Source organism: Oncorhynchus masou, chromosome 6 (assembly GCF_036934945.1).
Source record: "Oncorhynchus masou masou isolate Uvic2021 chromosome 6, UVic_Omas_1.1, whole genome shotgun sequence".
Lineage (NCBI taxonomy): Eukaryota > Metazoa > Chordata > Actinopteri > Salmoniformes > Salmonidae > Oncorhynchus > Oncorhynchus masou.
Window position 1 is genome coordinate 30,629,451 of NC_088217.1, and position 17,211 is coordinate 30,646,661.

General features: G+C 43.1%; 1 protein-coding gene across 2 annotated transcripts in view; it reads right to left on the reverse strand.

The window, feature by feature from the left end:
- LOC135541882 (sodium channel protein type 8 subunit alpha-like) overlaps positions 1 to 17,211 on the reverse strand; it is a 152,867-nt gene that overhangs the window by 24,930 nt on the left and 110,726 nt on the right. For both annotated transcript variants that reach the window (XM_064968340.1, XM_064968338.1), the window contains 3 exons: positions 7,449 to 7,781; positions 6,314 to 6,449; positions 3,343 to 3,581 (listed from right to left, as the gene is read on the reverse strand). In XM_064968340.1, coding sequence (XP_064824412.1) covers positions 3,343 to 3,581; positions 6,314 to 6,449; positions 7,449 to 7,781 — 708 coding nt within the window. The remainder of the gene's footprint in view (positions 1 to 3,342; positions 3,582 to 6,313; positions 6,450 to 7,448; positions 7,782 to 17,211) is intronic.

Sequence of the window (17,211 nt, forward strand, 5' to 3'; positions counted from 1 at the left end):
AAAACGATGAGAAGCCACACCCATTTCCTGAATAATTGCATTATGGGCCCTAAAGTACAGAAATAGTGTCCTCTGCATGTATACTTCATATTTTGGCGAATTTAGTACGATACCCGGAAACTTTTGGCATACTAACTATATCCATACTATGACCAATAAGCATACTATATACTCAATTCGCGTCACAAATAGTATGGTTAGTGTGGGTAGTATGAGTATTCGAACACAGCTCGAGTTGTGCGAAGAGCAGACCCTACTAAACGGGAGTATCAATGAACATTGATTATAGAAAATGAATGCTCAGTTTCTGTTGTGCGCAGCATTGTGGTACCACGGACCGCTATCAGAATTTTAGGCACAAACTGTTATTCTAGCTGTCTAGTCTGTGTTTTATAAAAGTGCAATGAGAATAAAATCGGCAACTCGTTCTCATTCTGAGAAATAATTAATTTCAACATCTGAATAAAGTGGACAGGATAGCATGCTGTTCAAACAGTTTGGAGACGGACAGAAGGATGTGTTCATACCAATTCAACTGTTCTACCTTAGCTAGCAAATAGATCCAAGTTGGCTAGTCTTTAAAAATAAAGATTATTTGGCTACTCACTAGCAATGTGGGCTTGTGCTTGAATGATTATTGCGACACCTGTGTCAATTTTCTATAATGCCCGCTACACTCGGGGCTCCCAAGTGGTGCAGCGGTCTAAGGCACTGCATCTCAGTGCTAGAGGCTTCACTACAGACCTTAGTTTGATCCCAGGATGTGTCACAACCGGCCGTGATCAGGAGTCCCATAGGGTGGCGTACAATTGGCCCAGAGTCATCTGGGTTAGAGAAGGGTTTGGCCGGGGTAGGCCGTCAATGTAAAATAAGAATTTGTTCTTAACTGACTTGCCTAATTAATAAATAAAGGTTAAATTTAAAAAATGGTTAGTGAATGTGCATTATGCATGGTTGTGGTTAAATTTGTAATCAAAAGGGCATTTTCATAGACAGACTTGAAAGGCAGATCAGTGATTATTGCAAAAAGGCATATTAAACTATTTTGATAAAATAATTCAATTATTAGTGAGTCTTATGGTTGTAGAAGGCTTATATTTAGCATAGGTAGAATTTCACAAGCCCTGAATTCATGACATTATTGCTGACGGTTTGAAATGTTAATTATACACAAAGCTCATTTAGAGAAAATCTAGATATATATCATGAACCGCCCATAAGTCTGAAAATAATCGAGGTAAGATTTTTAGGCCATAGCGCCCAGCCCTAGTTCAGCTATATGCCCAATACTATTGCAGCTGGTTGCCTTACAATTGTATATTGTATCAATTTCAATGATATTTTGTTGTGCAAACTCACAATCCTATTGCACTGGTTGCCTTACAACTAAGTTGAATCAACATTTTTTTTTTACAGTATGGGATTGGTGTAAGCAGGTTTGCTGCTAGGTAATTTGTTGTCTTTATAGCACCATACAGGTTCCATTTAGAACCTTATGAGCATGGTTCTTTATAGAACCTTCAAAAAATGGTTCTATATAGTACCAAAACGGAATCAGCTATGGTTACAAGCCCAAAAAATTGTATTTGGTACTACAGATGTCAGATCTTAATTTGACCAGTTTCATTGCAGAAGTAAAATAATATTGCAACAGGAGGATTTTTTTTTAAATGAAGTGATAATTTCTAACAGAAAATTAGGTTTGATAGGCTACAGTAGGCTATAGTTTAGGTGTGAGATCTAGTGAAAGAAAAATAACTGCGTGTTTTCAGTGAATTTATGCAGCGCAGGAAAATTATCTGCGACAACAGAGTGACCAAATTAAGATACTATATCTGTTTTAAATGATAAGTGTGTAGTATATTATAACATATCATTCTGATAGAAACCCCAAAATGTCTGCTCAAGATTTGTACCTGAGAGTTCTGATCTGTGCGTGCTATGCTGTGCTGCAGAACATGGAGGTTAAAATCATGGAGAACTTATGATTTGTAGAAATTCCGCTTAAATGCAGAAATTTAAGAGCGAAATGCAAAACAGATCTTGCTTGCATGGCATTTTGTTTGATGTAGTGCTGATTAAAAATGTATTGGACTCTTAGTGCTGGTAGAGGTTGTCCTGGCAGGACAAGTTCATAGAGCAGTGCCCCACCCACCCACTACCAGTCAGGCAGGGAGGGTTGTATCATGCCATGCTTGTAGACCAATCACCACTGTAGAGAGCACTCAATGATTCATCCTGCACCACCCCTGACACCATGCCAACATCTGTGACCTCAAATAAATACATAAAAACATTTCCCATATCGCTGCTGACACCAGCCACAGAGATGGATAGACGATTGTAGTGGCCACAAGCCCATATTAGCAAGGACAGCGCCATTGAGGACTTTCACCATTTTGAAGTAGTCAACTGGGTGGGACTTCCAACTTCATTGCTTGATCCCTACTGATGACCCAGTTGGAGTCATGTTCAACCATGTCATCAGGAGGGATCAGCCGATCGTGAAGTAGAACATTGACTTCTTCAAAATGGTGATAGCCTCAATGGCGTGGCCCATGCGCTCACAGAAGCCATAATTGGACGGATATAAGGTTGCAACCTCTATGACACCAGCCAATCTCACCCGACACCACGCCAATTCCTATGACCTCACACGGACATGCCAGGGACTCTGGTACTGTACTGAGATATCTAAGAGCAAGTGGACACCACAGATACCCTCTCTAACCTCTCCTCACATTCACACACCAGCCTCATACCTTACCAAGCAGTATGCTCCACTTAGTACAGATCGATCAGGTTACGTTCAACTTTAATGTATCCCCCAACCAACCCTGCCATCCCCTGGACACACCCCTGTTCTGCCATGTTAGAACTGCTAAATCAGCAGGAAGAGATGGAGAAGAAAGGCGACAGGCAAACAAACAAGAAGAAAATGGGTCGAGAGAGAGGCAAAGTTGGGGGAGAGAAACGGAGATAGAGAGAGAGCTGGGTGGTTAAAGAAGGGGAGCAAGCTGGTTGCTTTAAAATGGAGCTGAATGTTTTATGAATTCCCATCGAAGGGCAGAGTGTTGTGCGTGTATGAAAGGACCTAAGTTAAACCAGCAAATAAGTACTCTGAGAGACCTGTGCTACACGTCCATCATCACAGGATGGGCAGGGGAGTGTGAGAGAGAGAGAGATACAGACACATGGGGGGGGGAAAGATACAGCGACAGAAACATGTGGAGCAGAGGTAGAGAAATTGGATAATGGGATGTGAGAAACATTCCAATCACACGATGAGACAATCTTGTGGTACCCTACACACTAAACACTGTCCACTTGACTGTTCCTCACCAGATTTCCCACTGACAGCGTCTCCTCAAAGCGAGGAGTCATGGGGTAGTGTTCCATGGCCATGAAGAGAGTGTTGAGGACAATACAGATGGTGACAGCCAGATCCACAAAGGGGTCCATAACGATCAGGTTGAGCACATGCTTGATCTTCAACCAGATAGGAAAGCAGTCCCACACACAGAACATGTTGGCAAACTTATACCACCATGATGGGCACGCCCTCTGAGAATCCTCTAGCTCTGTAGAGGGAAAAGGGAGGGAGTGAAAAACCAGAGGGCAGGGGAAGAAAGGGGTAAACTGAGAGAAAGAGGGAGACAGAGGGAAAGAGGGAGAGAGGGAAAGAGAGAGACAGAGGGAAAGAGGGAGACAGTGGGAAAGAGGGAGACAGTGGGAAAGAGGGAGAAAGTGGTAAAGAGTGAATGAGAGGAAAAGTGAGAGAGAGAGGAAAAGAGGGTGAGAGGAAGGGAGAAAAGAGAAGGAGAGAGCGCGAAAGAGAGGGAGATAGGAGGGGGGGGGAAATTTCACAAAAAAACATTGCTATAACGCTCTACGTTGTCTTGTGGACAGGTCAGTATAGTATAACTGTGAAGGGGCTAAAAGGTGATATTTTGGACGTGAGGACAAAGGCAGCCATACCCTCCACAAGTGGTGAAACCTTTCCAGGTCAAAAATGTTCCTTGAGGAACCCCTCTGAAAGTGTCTTTTGAGGAACACCTTTGTAAAGGTTCAAAATGGAACCTTTTTGTGATGAAGAGGGTTCCATTTTCTACCATTTTAATAATATAATGTAGAGGTGGCAGCTTATCAGATGAATGGGGAATGGCTTATTGGAGGTGTGGCTTCCAGATAGTTATTTTTGGCTTTCAGATAGTTATATTTGTATACTACAAATTTAAATGTTCAAATTTAAATGTTCTGTGAATATGTACACTACAGGTCAAAACCTACTAATTCAAGGGGTTTTCTTGATTTTTTTACTATTTTCTACATTGTAAAATAATAGTGAAGATGTCAAAAATATGGGGGGAAAAAGTGTTTAAAAAGTGTTAAACAAATCAAAATATATTTTATATTTGAGATTCTTCAAATAGCCACCCATTACTTTGAGGAAAGCTTTCACACTCTTGGCATTCTCTCAACCAGCTTAATGAGGTAGTCACCTGGAATGCATTTACCTTCACAGGTCTGCCTTCTTAAAAGTTAATTTGTGGAATTTCAAAGCTTCTTAATGCGTTTGAGCCAATCAGTTGTGTTGTGACAAGGTGGGGGAGGGGGGGATACAGAAGATAGCCCTATTTGGTAAAATACTAAGTCCATATTTTTACGACAAGAACAGCTCAAATAAGCAAAGAGAAATGACAGTTCATCATTTCATTTTAAGACATGAAGGTCAGTCAGTCCGGAACATTTCAAGAACTTTGAAAGTTTCTTCAAGTGCAGTCGCAAAAACCATCAAGCGCTATGATGAAAATGGCTCTCATGAGGACCGCCACAGGAATGGAAGACTCAGAGTTACCTCGGCTGCAGAAGATAAGTTCAGAAATTGCAGCCCAAATAAATGTTTCACAGAGTTCAAGTAACAGACACATCTCAACATCAACTGTTTAGAGAAGATTGTGTGAATCAGACCTTCATGGTCAAATTGCTGCAAAGAAACCACCACTAAAGAAGAGACTTGTTTGGGCCAAGAAACACGAGTAATGGAAATCTGTCCTTTCGTCTGGAGATCAAATTGTAGATTTTTGGTTCCAACCGCAGTGTTTTTGTGAGACGAGATGTGGGTGAACGGATGATCTCCGCATGTGTATATCCCACCGTAAAGCATGGTGGAGGAGGTGTTATGGTGTGGGGGTGATTTATTTCAAATTCAAGGCACACATAACCAGCATGGCTACCACATCATTCTGCAGTGATACGCTATCAACATCTGGTTTGGGCTATCATTTGTTTTTCAACAGGTCATTGACCCAACACACTTCCAGACTGTTAAAGGGCTATTTTACCAAGAAGGAGAGTGATGGAGTGCTGCATCAGATGACCTGGCCTCCACAATCCCCCAACTTCAACCAAATGTAGATGGTTTGGGATGAGTCGGACTGCAGAGTGATGTAAAAGCCTTCAACAAGTGCTCAGCATATGTGAGAACTCCTTTAATACTGTTGGGAAAGCATTGCAGGTGAAGCTGGTTGAGAGAATGCCAAGAGTGTACAAAGCTGTCATCAAGTCAAAGGGTGGCTATTTGAAAAATCTGAAATATAAAATATATATTGATTTGTTTAACACTTTTTTTGGTTACTATGTGATTTCATATGTGTTATTTCATAGTTTTGATATCTTCACTATTATTCTACAATGTAGAAAATAGTCAAAAATAAAGAAAAACCCTTGAATGAGTAGGTGTTCTAAAACTTTTGACAGGAAGTGTATGTATTTGACATATTCTTATATAATATTAACATTGTTGATTACATGAAGTTTCAGCTTGGGGTGGGTGTTTTGGACCAACTGGTGACATCACCATACGGTATAAGTTTACTCTCCTCTCTGCCAATAACAGCTAGTTTTCAGATTACACATCCCTCCCATTAGGCACCTCTCGCAGGCCACTCCCAGACCTACCAAAATGTTTATTTTAAAAAATCACTGTAAGGTAGTTATTTGTTACCCAGAAAGGAATTTATTTATATATATATATATATATATATATATATATATATATAAATAAATAATAAATAAATAATAATAAATAAATTCCTTTTTATATAAATAAATTCCTTTTATATATATATATATATATATATAGCTACATTGGACCTTTAACATGTGATGAAAATACAACAGAACAGATAAACAGAAATTACATTTATTCTAACAGGTGGCCTAAAAAGATCTGATTGATAGCCACGACTCTACTAAGCCACACCTCCAGTCCAGGGTACCCAGTGTGTGAGAGAGTGTGTGAGTTCCGTACCCTCCAGTAGAGTGTGCGAGTGTGTGTGTGTGGCCACGCTCATCACACTGTTGGCGCGGTCCTTGTTGCGGCCAAGCTGGTCCACAGACACCATCAGGGAGCCTGAGTGTTTCTTCTTCCCCTCCACCTCTGTGGTCTGCGCTCAGGGAGAGGACACACACACACACACAAACACCCGTCAGAGGCCTTACATAAATACACATACCTTGAAACCAGTCCAATCACTATACCTTTGTGTCTGACACACACACAGAGAGAGACCAATATCTAATCCTATCCCACACACCAGACACAAAACCCGATCCCATACAACAGACACTAAAAAGTGCCGCTAACCCCCACCGCTTACAATATTATCCCATTCTAAGTAAACCGTCTTATCCCACCCAAAACATATAGCAGTCATATTCCCTTCCCAAACCTGCATGCAAGAGCATGCATGTATCCAATAAGAAAAGAGAAGTCAAGACAGCCACTGTACCATGCTACGTTTGGAGAGTAGGTAAAAAGGTAAAGCTTGGCTTGGATTGGACAGAAGTAATGGGAAGTCAAACTACCATGCTAGCTAGGATGAGGAAGAATGCTGTTAGAAAAAGGTTACATTTTTTTGTAGCTTGGGAAAGACAAGAGAGAGGTGGGGAAATGGTGGCAAAAGACAGACTGAATAAACTGGTTTTGAGGAAAGATTAAGAGATTAAGAGGGGAGAGAGTTTCTAGTAATGTTTGTTGTGGATGGGGCATAGCAACAGAGATATCTGTTTGCTAGATAAGTGCTACCAAGAGACACTGCGTACTTCTATGCAGGAGGCTTTGAAACAGGCTACTAGGCTAATAGAAAGGTTACTACAGTGTAAAGGAAGCCAGGAATCTGTTGTTTTTCATTGGTGGAAGAGTGCGCCACTCAGAGCAGCTGAAGCAAAGGGGGCGCGGGGGAGGAGGAGAAAATAAAGACTAGAGAATGGAGTGTGTGTAATAAGGCTGTGAGTGCTGAGCAAGTCTCGAGAAGGGAAAATCAAAGAGAAGAGGAAGGAACCAGAAATTCAGAGACAAGAAGAGAGGAGAACAGAGAAGGGAGTGGAAACCAGACCGAAAACGTCCTTACACTGTCGTCAGTGGCTGCCTTATCTATTTTCACCTCAGGCAGAAGGCGTCCGCCTGGCTGGTGAGCGATGAGCGACACCACGCCGTTGCAGTCCACCGTGCTGTTCCTCTTCCCTCCGGTGTGTGGCGCCAGTGGGCTGATGAGACGCGATGAGCCCTGGCTGTATCCGCTGTAGCTGCTACGGCGGTAGGGGATGAACAGGGAGCCCCGGCGGTCCTCGCTCTCCTCCACCGTGCTGTGCTCATCGTCGGCAAATTCGTTCTCCGAGCCCACGTCCTTTGGAGGGCGGCCCTTGTTGAAGCTGAAGATGCTGCTACGGCTGTTGTGCCGCGACATGAATGGAGAGCCCGGGATGGAGAGGAGAGACTGGAGGAGGAAGAGGGAAAGAGGGTAAAGGGAGAGAGAGAAGAGAAATAAAGGAAGGGATGGAGGTGAGGGGATGGAAGAGAAGACAGAAAGAAAGAGGGATGGGTGTGAGATGATAAGAAAAAGAGCACGAGACAGAAAGAATGAGAAACGGAAAGAAAGACAAAAAGGTCAAATAGGATAAACGGGGAAAAGAAGTAGCCACAGAAACAGAAATTAGAGATAATGGTTCATTCAGACATGTAAAGACACAGCAACGAAAGACTAGAAGATGGCCACTAAAGAAATCAGGCACACAAATGTACGCAACAGTCCGTTTTGCTTAGTAAGCCGTTCTGACTGGGCCTCTCACAGGTAACTTTTTTTTAAACCAGGGGGGTAAGGGTGGTGATAGGCAGGGCGATGACAAAACACAGCTAGATTATTGCTTTCAGCAGGGCAGTGAAAGATTCATGAAAAGGGCTTATCAATAATGTAGTGGGGGCCTGTGAAAGCATGCCTCTCTCTACCCTTCCCTTCCCTCACACCAAACAGGCCAAGACTGGTGTAACGTAGTCACTGCTGCTACACTAAAACTACTCTCCTCTGCACTAGTGTTGAACAGAGGATGTGTCAGCACAATGCAACATCATGGACTCTCACCAGGATGGAGAGAAAGAAGAAACTGTGGGATAGGGGGAGAGGCCTTAGGTTTCAAATTAATATAAGTGACAGAATTACTAACATTGATATGACATCATTAGTGATGAACTCAATTTGATTTATATACCCTAAACAAATGTAGATATGAAGCCACCACAGATTATTATTTTTTTTTTGGGGGGGCTTGGCAGCAAAATGGCTGCTGACGTTAACACTAAATTACAATTCAGAAGAACTGCTTTGAAGAAAAGGCACCATATTTGTGGCAGAGCTAAGTTTATGGACCCTGAAAAGATGGCTGCTGACTAACACTGCTTTGCAGTTCAGAATAACCATTTTGAGATAAGCAAAACACATTTGGCAGTGAGTTAGATCTATATATCATGAAAATATTTGGGGGCCATGGCAGCCACATTTGAAAATGATTGCCTAGCAGTACTAATATTTTACAACCAAGGACTATTTTAAGAGAAAGGCTCCAAATTTGGCTTAGAGTTAGATTTATGGACTCTGAAAAGACACCATGACAGTCGTGAAGAGTGCACGACAACACCTTTTCCCCCTCAAGAGACTGAAAAGATTTGATATGGGTCCCCAGATCCTCAAAAAGGTTCTACAACTGCACCAACGAGAGCATCCTGACCTGTTGAATCACTGCCTGGTATGGTAACTGCTCAGCATCTGACTGTAAGGCGCTACAGAGGGTAGTGCGTACGGCCCAGGACATCACTGGGGTCAAGCTTCCTGACATCCAGGACCTTTTTACTAGGCGGTGTCAGAGGAAGGCCCAAAACAATTGTCAAAGACTCCAGTCACCCAAGTCATAGACGGTTCTCTCTGCTACCGCAAGACAAGAGGAAATGGAGCGCCAAGTCTAGGTCCACGAGGCTTCTACACAGCTTCTAGCCCTAAGCCATAAGACTCCTGAACATCTAATCAAATGGTTACCCAGACAAGATGTTATACTATATTATAGTTATAGTTTAGAGACCCTTGTGTACCTCTCCCAACATTTTTTTAAGTCAAAGAAGTGTAGGCCATGACTTTATCTAGATTGAAGGTTAGTAATTAACATTTTACAGTCTGCAGCCATTTAGCAAGATGGCTGCCATACCCCCAGGGGCCAAATCTGTGATGGGGTCCACCAGGAACATGGTTGCCTACACCTGTACTACATAGTGAGGCAGTTAAGCTGATAAACAAAACACATTTTAGTTTATGATTTATCTCAAAATAGTTATTCTGAACTGCAAAGCAGTGTTACAGTCGACAGCCATCTTTTCAGGGTCCATACATCTAGCTCTGTGACACATTTGGTGCATTTACCTCAAAGCAGTCCTTCTGAATTGTAAAATAGTGTTACTGTCGGCGGCATTGTACATAAATCTACTTCTTTACCAAATGTGGTACTTTAAAAAAAGTTAACAATTTATCAGCTTAACTGCTATGTAGTACAGGAGTAGGGTACTGCAGGGCTTTGTTCTAACGAAGCATGCCACCTGTCCAACTGAGATAATTGAGTAGTTCAATGATTGCCTAAATTCAACACACCTGGTCTTCCAGGTCAGTTAAATAAAAAACAAGTGTCTGTGGCATTCCAGGACCAGGGTTGCCTACCCCTGATTTAGTGCAAGATGACAGAAGAAGACTACTGAAAAGTGTATACTAGTAGTCAATAAATGTTTAATAATGGTGACTTAAACAATGGTGGATCAATGTCATCTGGCCTACAAATGAATATTGATAATAATGTACAGTGCTATCATAAGTATTCACCCCCTTGGATTTTTTGGTGGGATTTTTTTTGTCATTGATCTACACAAAATACTAAGATATATGGAATTGTTTTAAAAAAGGTCATACCAAGGATCATTTTGCTATTTGATAAGACCCCTTGAAGTATCCCAAAAATATATTAAAAACATTTTGGAGGGGGCCTTACTGCTATTTGCCAATACAAACTCAATGAATGACAGATTCACTACATGGAACAACAGCAATCTAAAAGTTATTAAGTGTCTATCCTATATTTGAGAGACAAAAAAGATCAGGAAACTTTTTTTTACATGTATATAACCCCTTATTGCTGTCACTAAACACTAAACTTCATATACAGTATACTTCCATAATTTTTTGGGACTGGTACCGGGGAACATTCAGACGAGTCGTGTGAGGCAAACACCGCTCTAGCTCTGTCATCTTTCACCGCAGATGTCTTCTGGTCTGACAAACACCGCTCTAGTTCTGTCACCTTTCACCGCAGATGTCTTCTGGTCTGACCCGCTCCACTTCAGTCCTGTCGATGTTGATGGGGGTGTGTTCGGCCCTCCTTTTACCTATAGTCCACAATCAGCTCCTTTGTCTTGCTCACATTGAGAGAGGTTGTTGTCCTGGCACCACACTGCCAGGTCTCTGACCTCCTCCCGATAGGCTGTCTCATCTTTGTCGGTGATCAGGCCTACTACTGTTGTCATCAGCAAACTTAATGATGGTGTTGGAGTTGTGCTTGGCCATGCAGTCGTGGGTGAACAAGGAGTACATGAGCGGACTAAGCACACATCCCTAAGGGGCCCCGGTGTTGAGGATCAGCGTGCCAGATGTGTTGTTGCCTACCATTACCACCTGCGGCGGACCGTCAGGAAGTCCAGGATCCAATTGCAGAGGGAGGTGTTTAGTCCCAGGGTCCTTAGCTTATTGATGACCTTTGAGGGCACTACAGTGTTGAATGCTGAGCTGTAGTCAATTAATAGGAATCTCAAATAGGTGTTCCTTTTGACCAGGTGGGAAAGAGCAGTGTGGAGTGTGATTGAGATTGAGTCATCTGTGGATCTGTTGGGGCGTTTTGAGAATTGGAGTGGGTCTAGTGTTTCTGGCATGATGGTGTTGATGTGAGCCATGACCAGCCTTTCAAAGCACTTCATGGCTACCGACGAGTGCTACAGGGCGGTAATCATTTAAATCAAATCAAATCAAATTAGCAGATGGTTAGCAGATGTTAATGCGAGTGTAGCGAAATGCTTGTGCTTCTAGTTCCGACAATGCAGTAATAACCAACAAGTAATCTAACTAACAATTCCAAAACTAATTTCTTATACACAGTGTAAGGGGATAAAGAATATGTACATAAAGATATGAATGAGTGATGGTGCAGAGCCGCATAGGCAAGATACAGTAGATGGTATCGAGTACAGTATATACATAGGAGATGAGTATGTAAACAAAGTGGCATAGTTAAAGTGGCTAGTGATACATGTATTACATAAGGATGCAGTAGATGATATAGAGCATGGGTGTCAAACTCTGGCCCGTGGGCCAAATTTGGCCCGCGGGGTAATTATATTTGGCCCGCGAGACAATACCAAATTACTACTAGAGCTGGCCCGACGGTATTATACAGCGCATTCACCACTAATACTACGAATCCCATAATGCTCTGCTGTTTTCGCGCGCCAATCAGGACAGGACCCAGAAACGCTCTCTCCTCGGTGACAGTAGTCATAGCAACATAGACGCTACAACTGTCAGCGAGCTAACTCTTTCCAAAAATGGCGAAAAGAAAGGCAGAAAACAGGAGCTTTCTGGACAAGTGGGAGGCAGAATATCTGTTTACATATGTAAAAGACAAACCTGTTTGTCTTGTTTGTGGAGTCAACGTGGCTGTAAGTAAGGAGTACAACATTAGACGACACTATGAAACGAAACACCATGACAAATACAAGGACCTGGACATGACTCAAAGGAGCCAGAAAGTAGAGGAGATGAAAAGAAGCTTGGTTTCACAACAGAATATGTTTAAAAAAGCCACATCACAAAGCGAGGCTGCTGTAAAGGCTAGTTATATAGTGGCAGCAAAGATCGCAAAATCAGCCCGGCCCTTTAATGAGGGAGAGTTCATGAAAAAGTGCATGATGAAGGTTTGTGACCTCGTATGCCCAGAGAAAAAACAAGCATTTTCAAACGTGAGCCTGAGCAGGAACACAGTAGCTGATCGCACATGTGATCTTGCCACCAATCTGTATGACCAGCTGATGGAAAAGGGAAAAGATTTTGTTGCGTTCTCCCTCGCTGTGGATGAGAGCTGCGACGCATCTGATACTGCTCAGCTGTCAGTCTTCATCCGTGGAGTGGACTCAAATCTGTGTGTTACGGAGGAGCTATTAGGATTCAAATCAATGCATGGCACAACCACAGGAAAGTAAATCTTTGAGGAGGTTTCCAAATGTGTAACTGAAATAAAGCTGCCGTGGGATAAACTCGTTGGATTAACGACAGATGGTGCGCCAGCGATGTGCGGTAAAAAGAGTGGACTGGTGGGCATGGTTCGGGAGAAGATGCGGGAAGAGAACTGTGCAGGTGAGCTAACTGTTTACCACTGCATCATACATCAGGAAGCACTGTGTGCCAAAGCCCTAAAGATGGAACATGTTATGACCACAGTAACACAGGTAGTTAACTTTATAAGAGCCAAAGGTCTAAATCACCGCCAGTTTAAATCTTTTCTGGAGGAGTGTGGTTCGGAATACGCAGACGTGCCGTATCACACAGAGGTGAGATGGCTAAGCAGAGGAAAAGTACTGAACAGATGTTTCGAGCTGCGTGAGGAAATATGTCAATTCCTGGAAACCAAAGGGAAGGATACAGCAGAGCTCCGGGAGCAAAAGTTCCTGTGTGAGCTGGCCTTTCTCTGTGACATCTCGAGCCATCTCGATGCGCTGAACCTGCAGCTTCAGGGGCGGGGGCGCATGATCACAGACATGTACGCTGCAGTGAGGGCCTTCAAAACTAAACTGTGCCTGTGGGAGAATCAGATGCTGCAAGGAAACCCTTGCCATTTTCCCAGCTGCCAATCCATAAAAGCGCAGATCACTACCGCCGTGTTCCCATGCGCACAGTTTGCTGAAAAACTCAGTGTTCTCGCCGCTGAGTTTAGCCGGCGATTTGCCGACTTCGATGCCCAGAAATGCACGTTTGAACTGCTTAGTAATCCCTTCGCAGTTGATGTGGAAAATGCACCAACCAACATCCAAATGGAGCTGATTGAACTCCAGTGCAACGACACGCTGAAGTCAAAGTATGATGCTGTGGGCGCCGCACAGTTTCCACGGTTCATCCCTGACACAATGCCTCAGATCCGCACCCAAGCTGCTCAGATGCTCTCCATGTTCGGCAGCACTTATCTATGCGAGCAACTTTTCTCCTCGATGAAGATGACCAAAACAACTCACAGGAGACGTCTGACTGATGAACATCTTCGCTCGATACTGAGGATTTCTTCAGCTCAGAGCTTGAGCCCAGACATTGATGAACTAGCATCCAAGAAGAGATGCCAGGTATCTGGCTTGGGCACATCAGATTAGACCAGTGTGCAATTATTAACGTTTTCTTTATGCACTTTTTCTTGCTACAAGGCATGGGCTTGAATGGTTGATTGATTTATTATCATTTTATTTGTAAAATTATTAGCCAGTGGAAAAAGTTTATTTTGGTATTTAAATCAGAAGGCTGCAAATAGAAAAGAGGCATACAATTTTTATTTACATTTTATTTATTTAATAAATTGTCAGGATTTGGCCAGGGTTGTTCCGGTTTTTGGTCACTAGATGCCCCCATTGTGCTTTTTGACCTTTTGCTTTCCCTTGATCCCCATTATTATTTGCACCTGTGCCTCGTTTCCCCTGATTGTATTTAAACCCTTAGTTTCCCTCAGTTCTTTGCTCTGTGTTTGTATGTTAGCACCCAGCCCTAGTATTCTGTGTACTCTTGTTGATCCCGGTGGACGCTCTTGTGGAATTCTGTTTTTTGTTCTTGTTTATTTATTTTTGAGTATCTTTTGAGGCTTTACCTACCACCTTGTGGATTTACCTTTTTGTCTTGGAGGATTACCTTGTGGATTACCTTGTTCTTGTGGAATTCCTTTTGAGGTTGTGGAGTTACATGTTTTCCTGAAGGACTTCACTTTTTACTTTATTAAATACACCGTCTCAAGTACTGCTGTGTCTGCCTCATCTTCTGGGTCCTGCTGACTATTCGTGGCTCAGTTGGTTAAGTGACTGTTTCTCACTCCGGAGACCCGGGTTCGTAACTGGGTCCTGACATAAATGAATGCCATTGATGTGTTTTTTCATTTGAAATTCGATTTTGCATGTCTCCACTATTAAATTATATATTGTATGGTAATAAGCGATGCTTGTTCCATATTCAATGTTAAAGCAAAACTTGTTTGGGTCCATATTAAAAGGTTAATTTGTTCAATGTTGGCCCGTGACTTTGTTCAGGTTTTACATTTTGGCCCACTGGGTATTTGAGTTTGACACCCCTGATATAGAGTACAGTATATACGTATACATATGAGATGAATAATGTAGGGTATGTAAACATTATATTAGGTAGCATTGTTTAAAGTGGCTAGTGATATATTTTACATCATTTCCCATCAATTCCCATTATTAAAGTGGCTGGAGTTGAGTCAGTGTGTTGGCAGCAGCCACTCAATGTTAGTGGTTGCTGTTTAACAGTCTGATGGCCTTGAGATAGAAGCTGTTTTTCAGTCTCTCGGTCCCAGCTTTGATGCACCTGTACTGACCTCGCCTTCTGGATGATAGCGGGGTGAACAGGCAGTGGCTCGGGTGGGTGTTGTCCTTGATGATCTTTATGGCCTTCCTGTAACATCGGGTGGTGTAGGTGTCCTGGAGGGCAGGTAGTTTGCCCCCGGTGATGCGTTGTGCAGACCTCACTACCCTCTGGAGAGCCTTACGGTTGTGGGCAGGGGTCAAGACCCAGGGTCTCGAGCTTGATGACGAGCTTGGAGGGTACTATGGTGTTAAATGGTGTTAAATGCCGAGCTGTAGTCGATGAACAGCATTCTCACATAGGTATTCCTCTTGTCCAGATGGGTTAGGGCAGTGTGCAGTGTGGTTGAGATTGCGTCGTCTGTGGACCTATTTGGGCGGTAAGCAAATTGGAGTGGGTCTAGGGTGGCAGATAGGGTGGAGGTGATATGGTCCTTGACTAGTCTCTCAAAGCACTTCATGATGACGAAAGTGAGTGCTACGGGGCGGTAGTCGTTTAGCTCAGTTACCTTAGCTTTCTTGGAAACAGGAACAATGGTGGCCCTCTTGAAGCATGTGGGAACAGCAGACTGGTATAGGGATTGATTGAATATGTCCGTAAACCAGCCAGCTGGTCTGCGCATGCTCTGAGGGCGCGGCTGGGGATGCCGTCTGGGCCTGCAGCCTTGCGAGGGTTAACACATTTAAATGTTTTACTCACCTCTGCTGCAGTGAAGGAGAGACCGCATGTTTTCGTTGCAGGCCGTGTCAGTGGCACTGTATTGTCCTCAAAGCGGGCAAAAAAGTTATTTAGTCTGCCTGGGAGCAAGACATCCTGGTCCATGACTGGGCTGGATTTCTTCTTGTAGTCCTTGATTGACTGTAGACCCTGCCACATACCTCGTGTCTGAGCCGTTGAATTGAGATTCTACTTTGTCTCTATACTGACGCTTAGCTTGTTTGATAACCTTGCGGAGGGAATAGCTGCACTGTTTGTATTCAGTCATGTTACCAGTCACCTTGCCCTGATTAAAAGCAGTGGTTCGCGCTTTCAGTTTCACGCGAATGCTGCCATCAATCCACGTTTTCTGGTTAGGGAATGTTTTAATCGTTGCTATGGGAACGACATCTTCAACACACGTTCTAATGAACTCGCACACCGAATCAGCGTATTCGCCAATGTTATTGTCTGACACAATACAAAACATGTCCCAGTCCACGTGATGGAAGCAGTCTTGGAGTGTGGAATCAGCTTGGTCGGACCAGCGTTGGACAGACCTCAGCGTGGGAGCTTTTTGTTTTAGTTTCTGTCTGTAGGCAGGGTTCATCAAAATGGAGTCGTGGTCAGCTTTTCCGAAATGTAACCTGCATATTTACGCAGGTTACCTTCGCTTTCTTGGGCATAGGGACTATGGTCGTCTGTTTGAAACATGTAGGTATTACAGACTCGGCCAGGAAGAGGTTGAAAATGTCAGTGAAAAGACACTTGCCAATTGGTCCATGCATGATTTGAGTACACGTCCTGGTAATTCATCTGGCCACGCAGCTTTGTGAATGTTGACCTGTTTAAAGGTTTTACTCACGTCTGCTACGGAGAGCGTGATCACACAGTCATCCAGAACAGCTGGGCCTCTCATGCATGCCTCAGTGTTGCTTGTCTCGAAGCAAGCGTAAAAGGCATTTAGCTTGTCTGGTAGGCTTGCGTCACCGGGCAGCTCGCGGCTAGGTTAACCATTTTGTACCCTGCAATAGTTTTCAAGCCCTGCCACATCTGACGAGCATCGGAGCCAGTGTAGTAGGATGCAATCTTTGTCCTGTATTGATGCTTTGCCTGTTTGATGGTTCGACTGAGGGCATAGCGGGATTTCTCAAAAGCGTCCGGATTAGTGTCCACCTCTTTGAAAGCGGCAGCTTAGTCACCTACATAATTATTGCCGACAAAAAGACAGTATAAAATAATTGATACTGATACTGAGCTATATTGTATTAAAATATTGCAGTGTTTTTACACTGCTGCTAATTGCTGTTTATTATGTATGCATAGTCACTTTACAAATTACCTCGACTAACCTGCAACCCCGCACATTGACTCGGTACCAGTACCCCCCTGTATATAACCTCCTTATAATTATGTAATTATCTTGCGTTGCTTTTTGATTCTATTTTTTCTCACTTTAGATAATTTAGTAAATATTGTATTAACTGTATTTCTTGAACTGCATTGTTGATTAAGGGCTCGT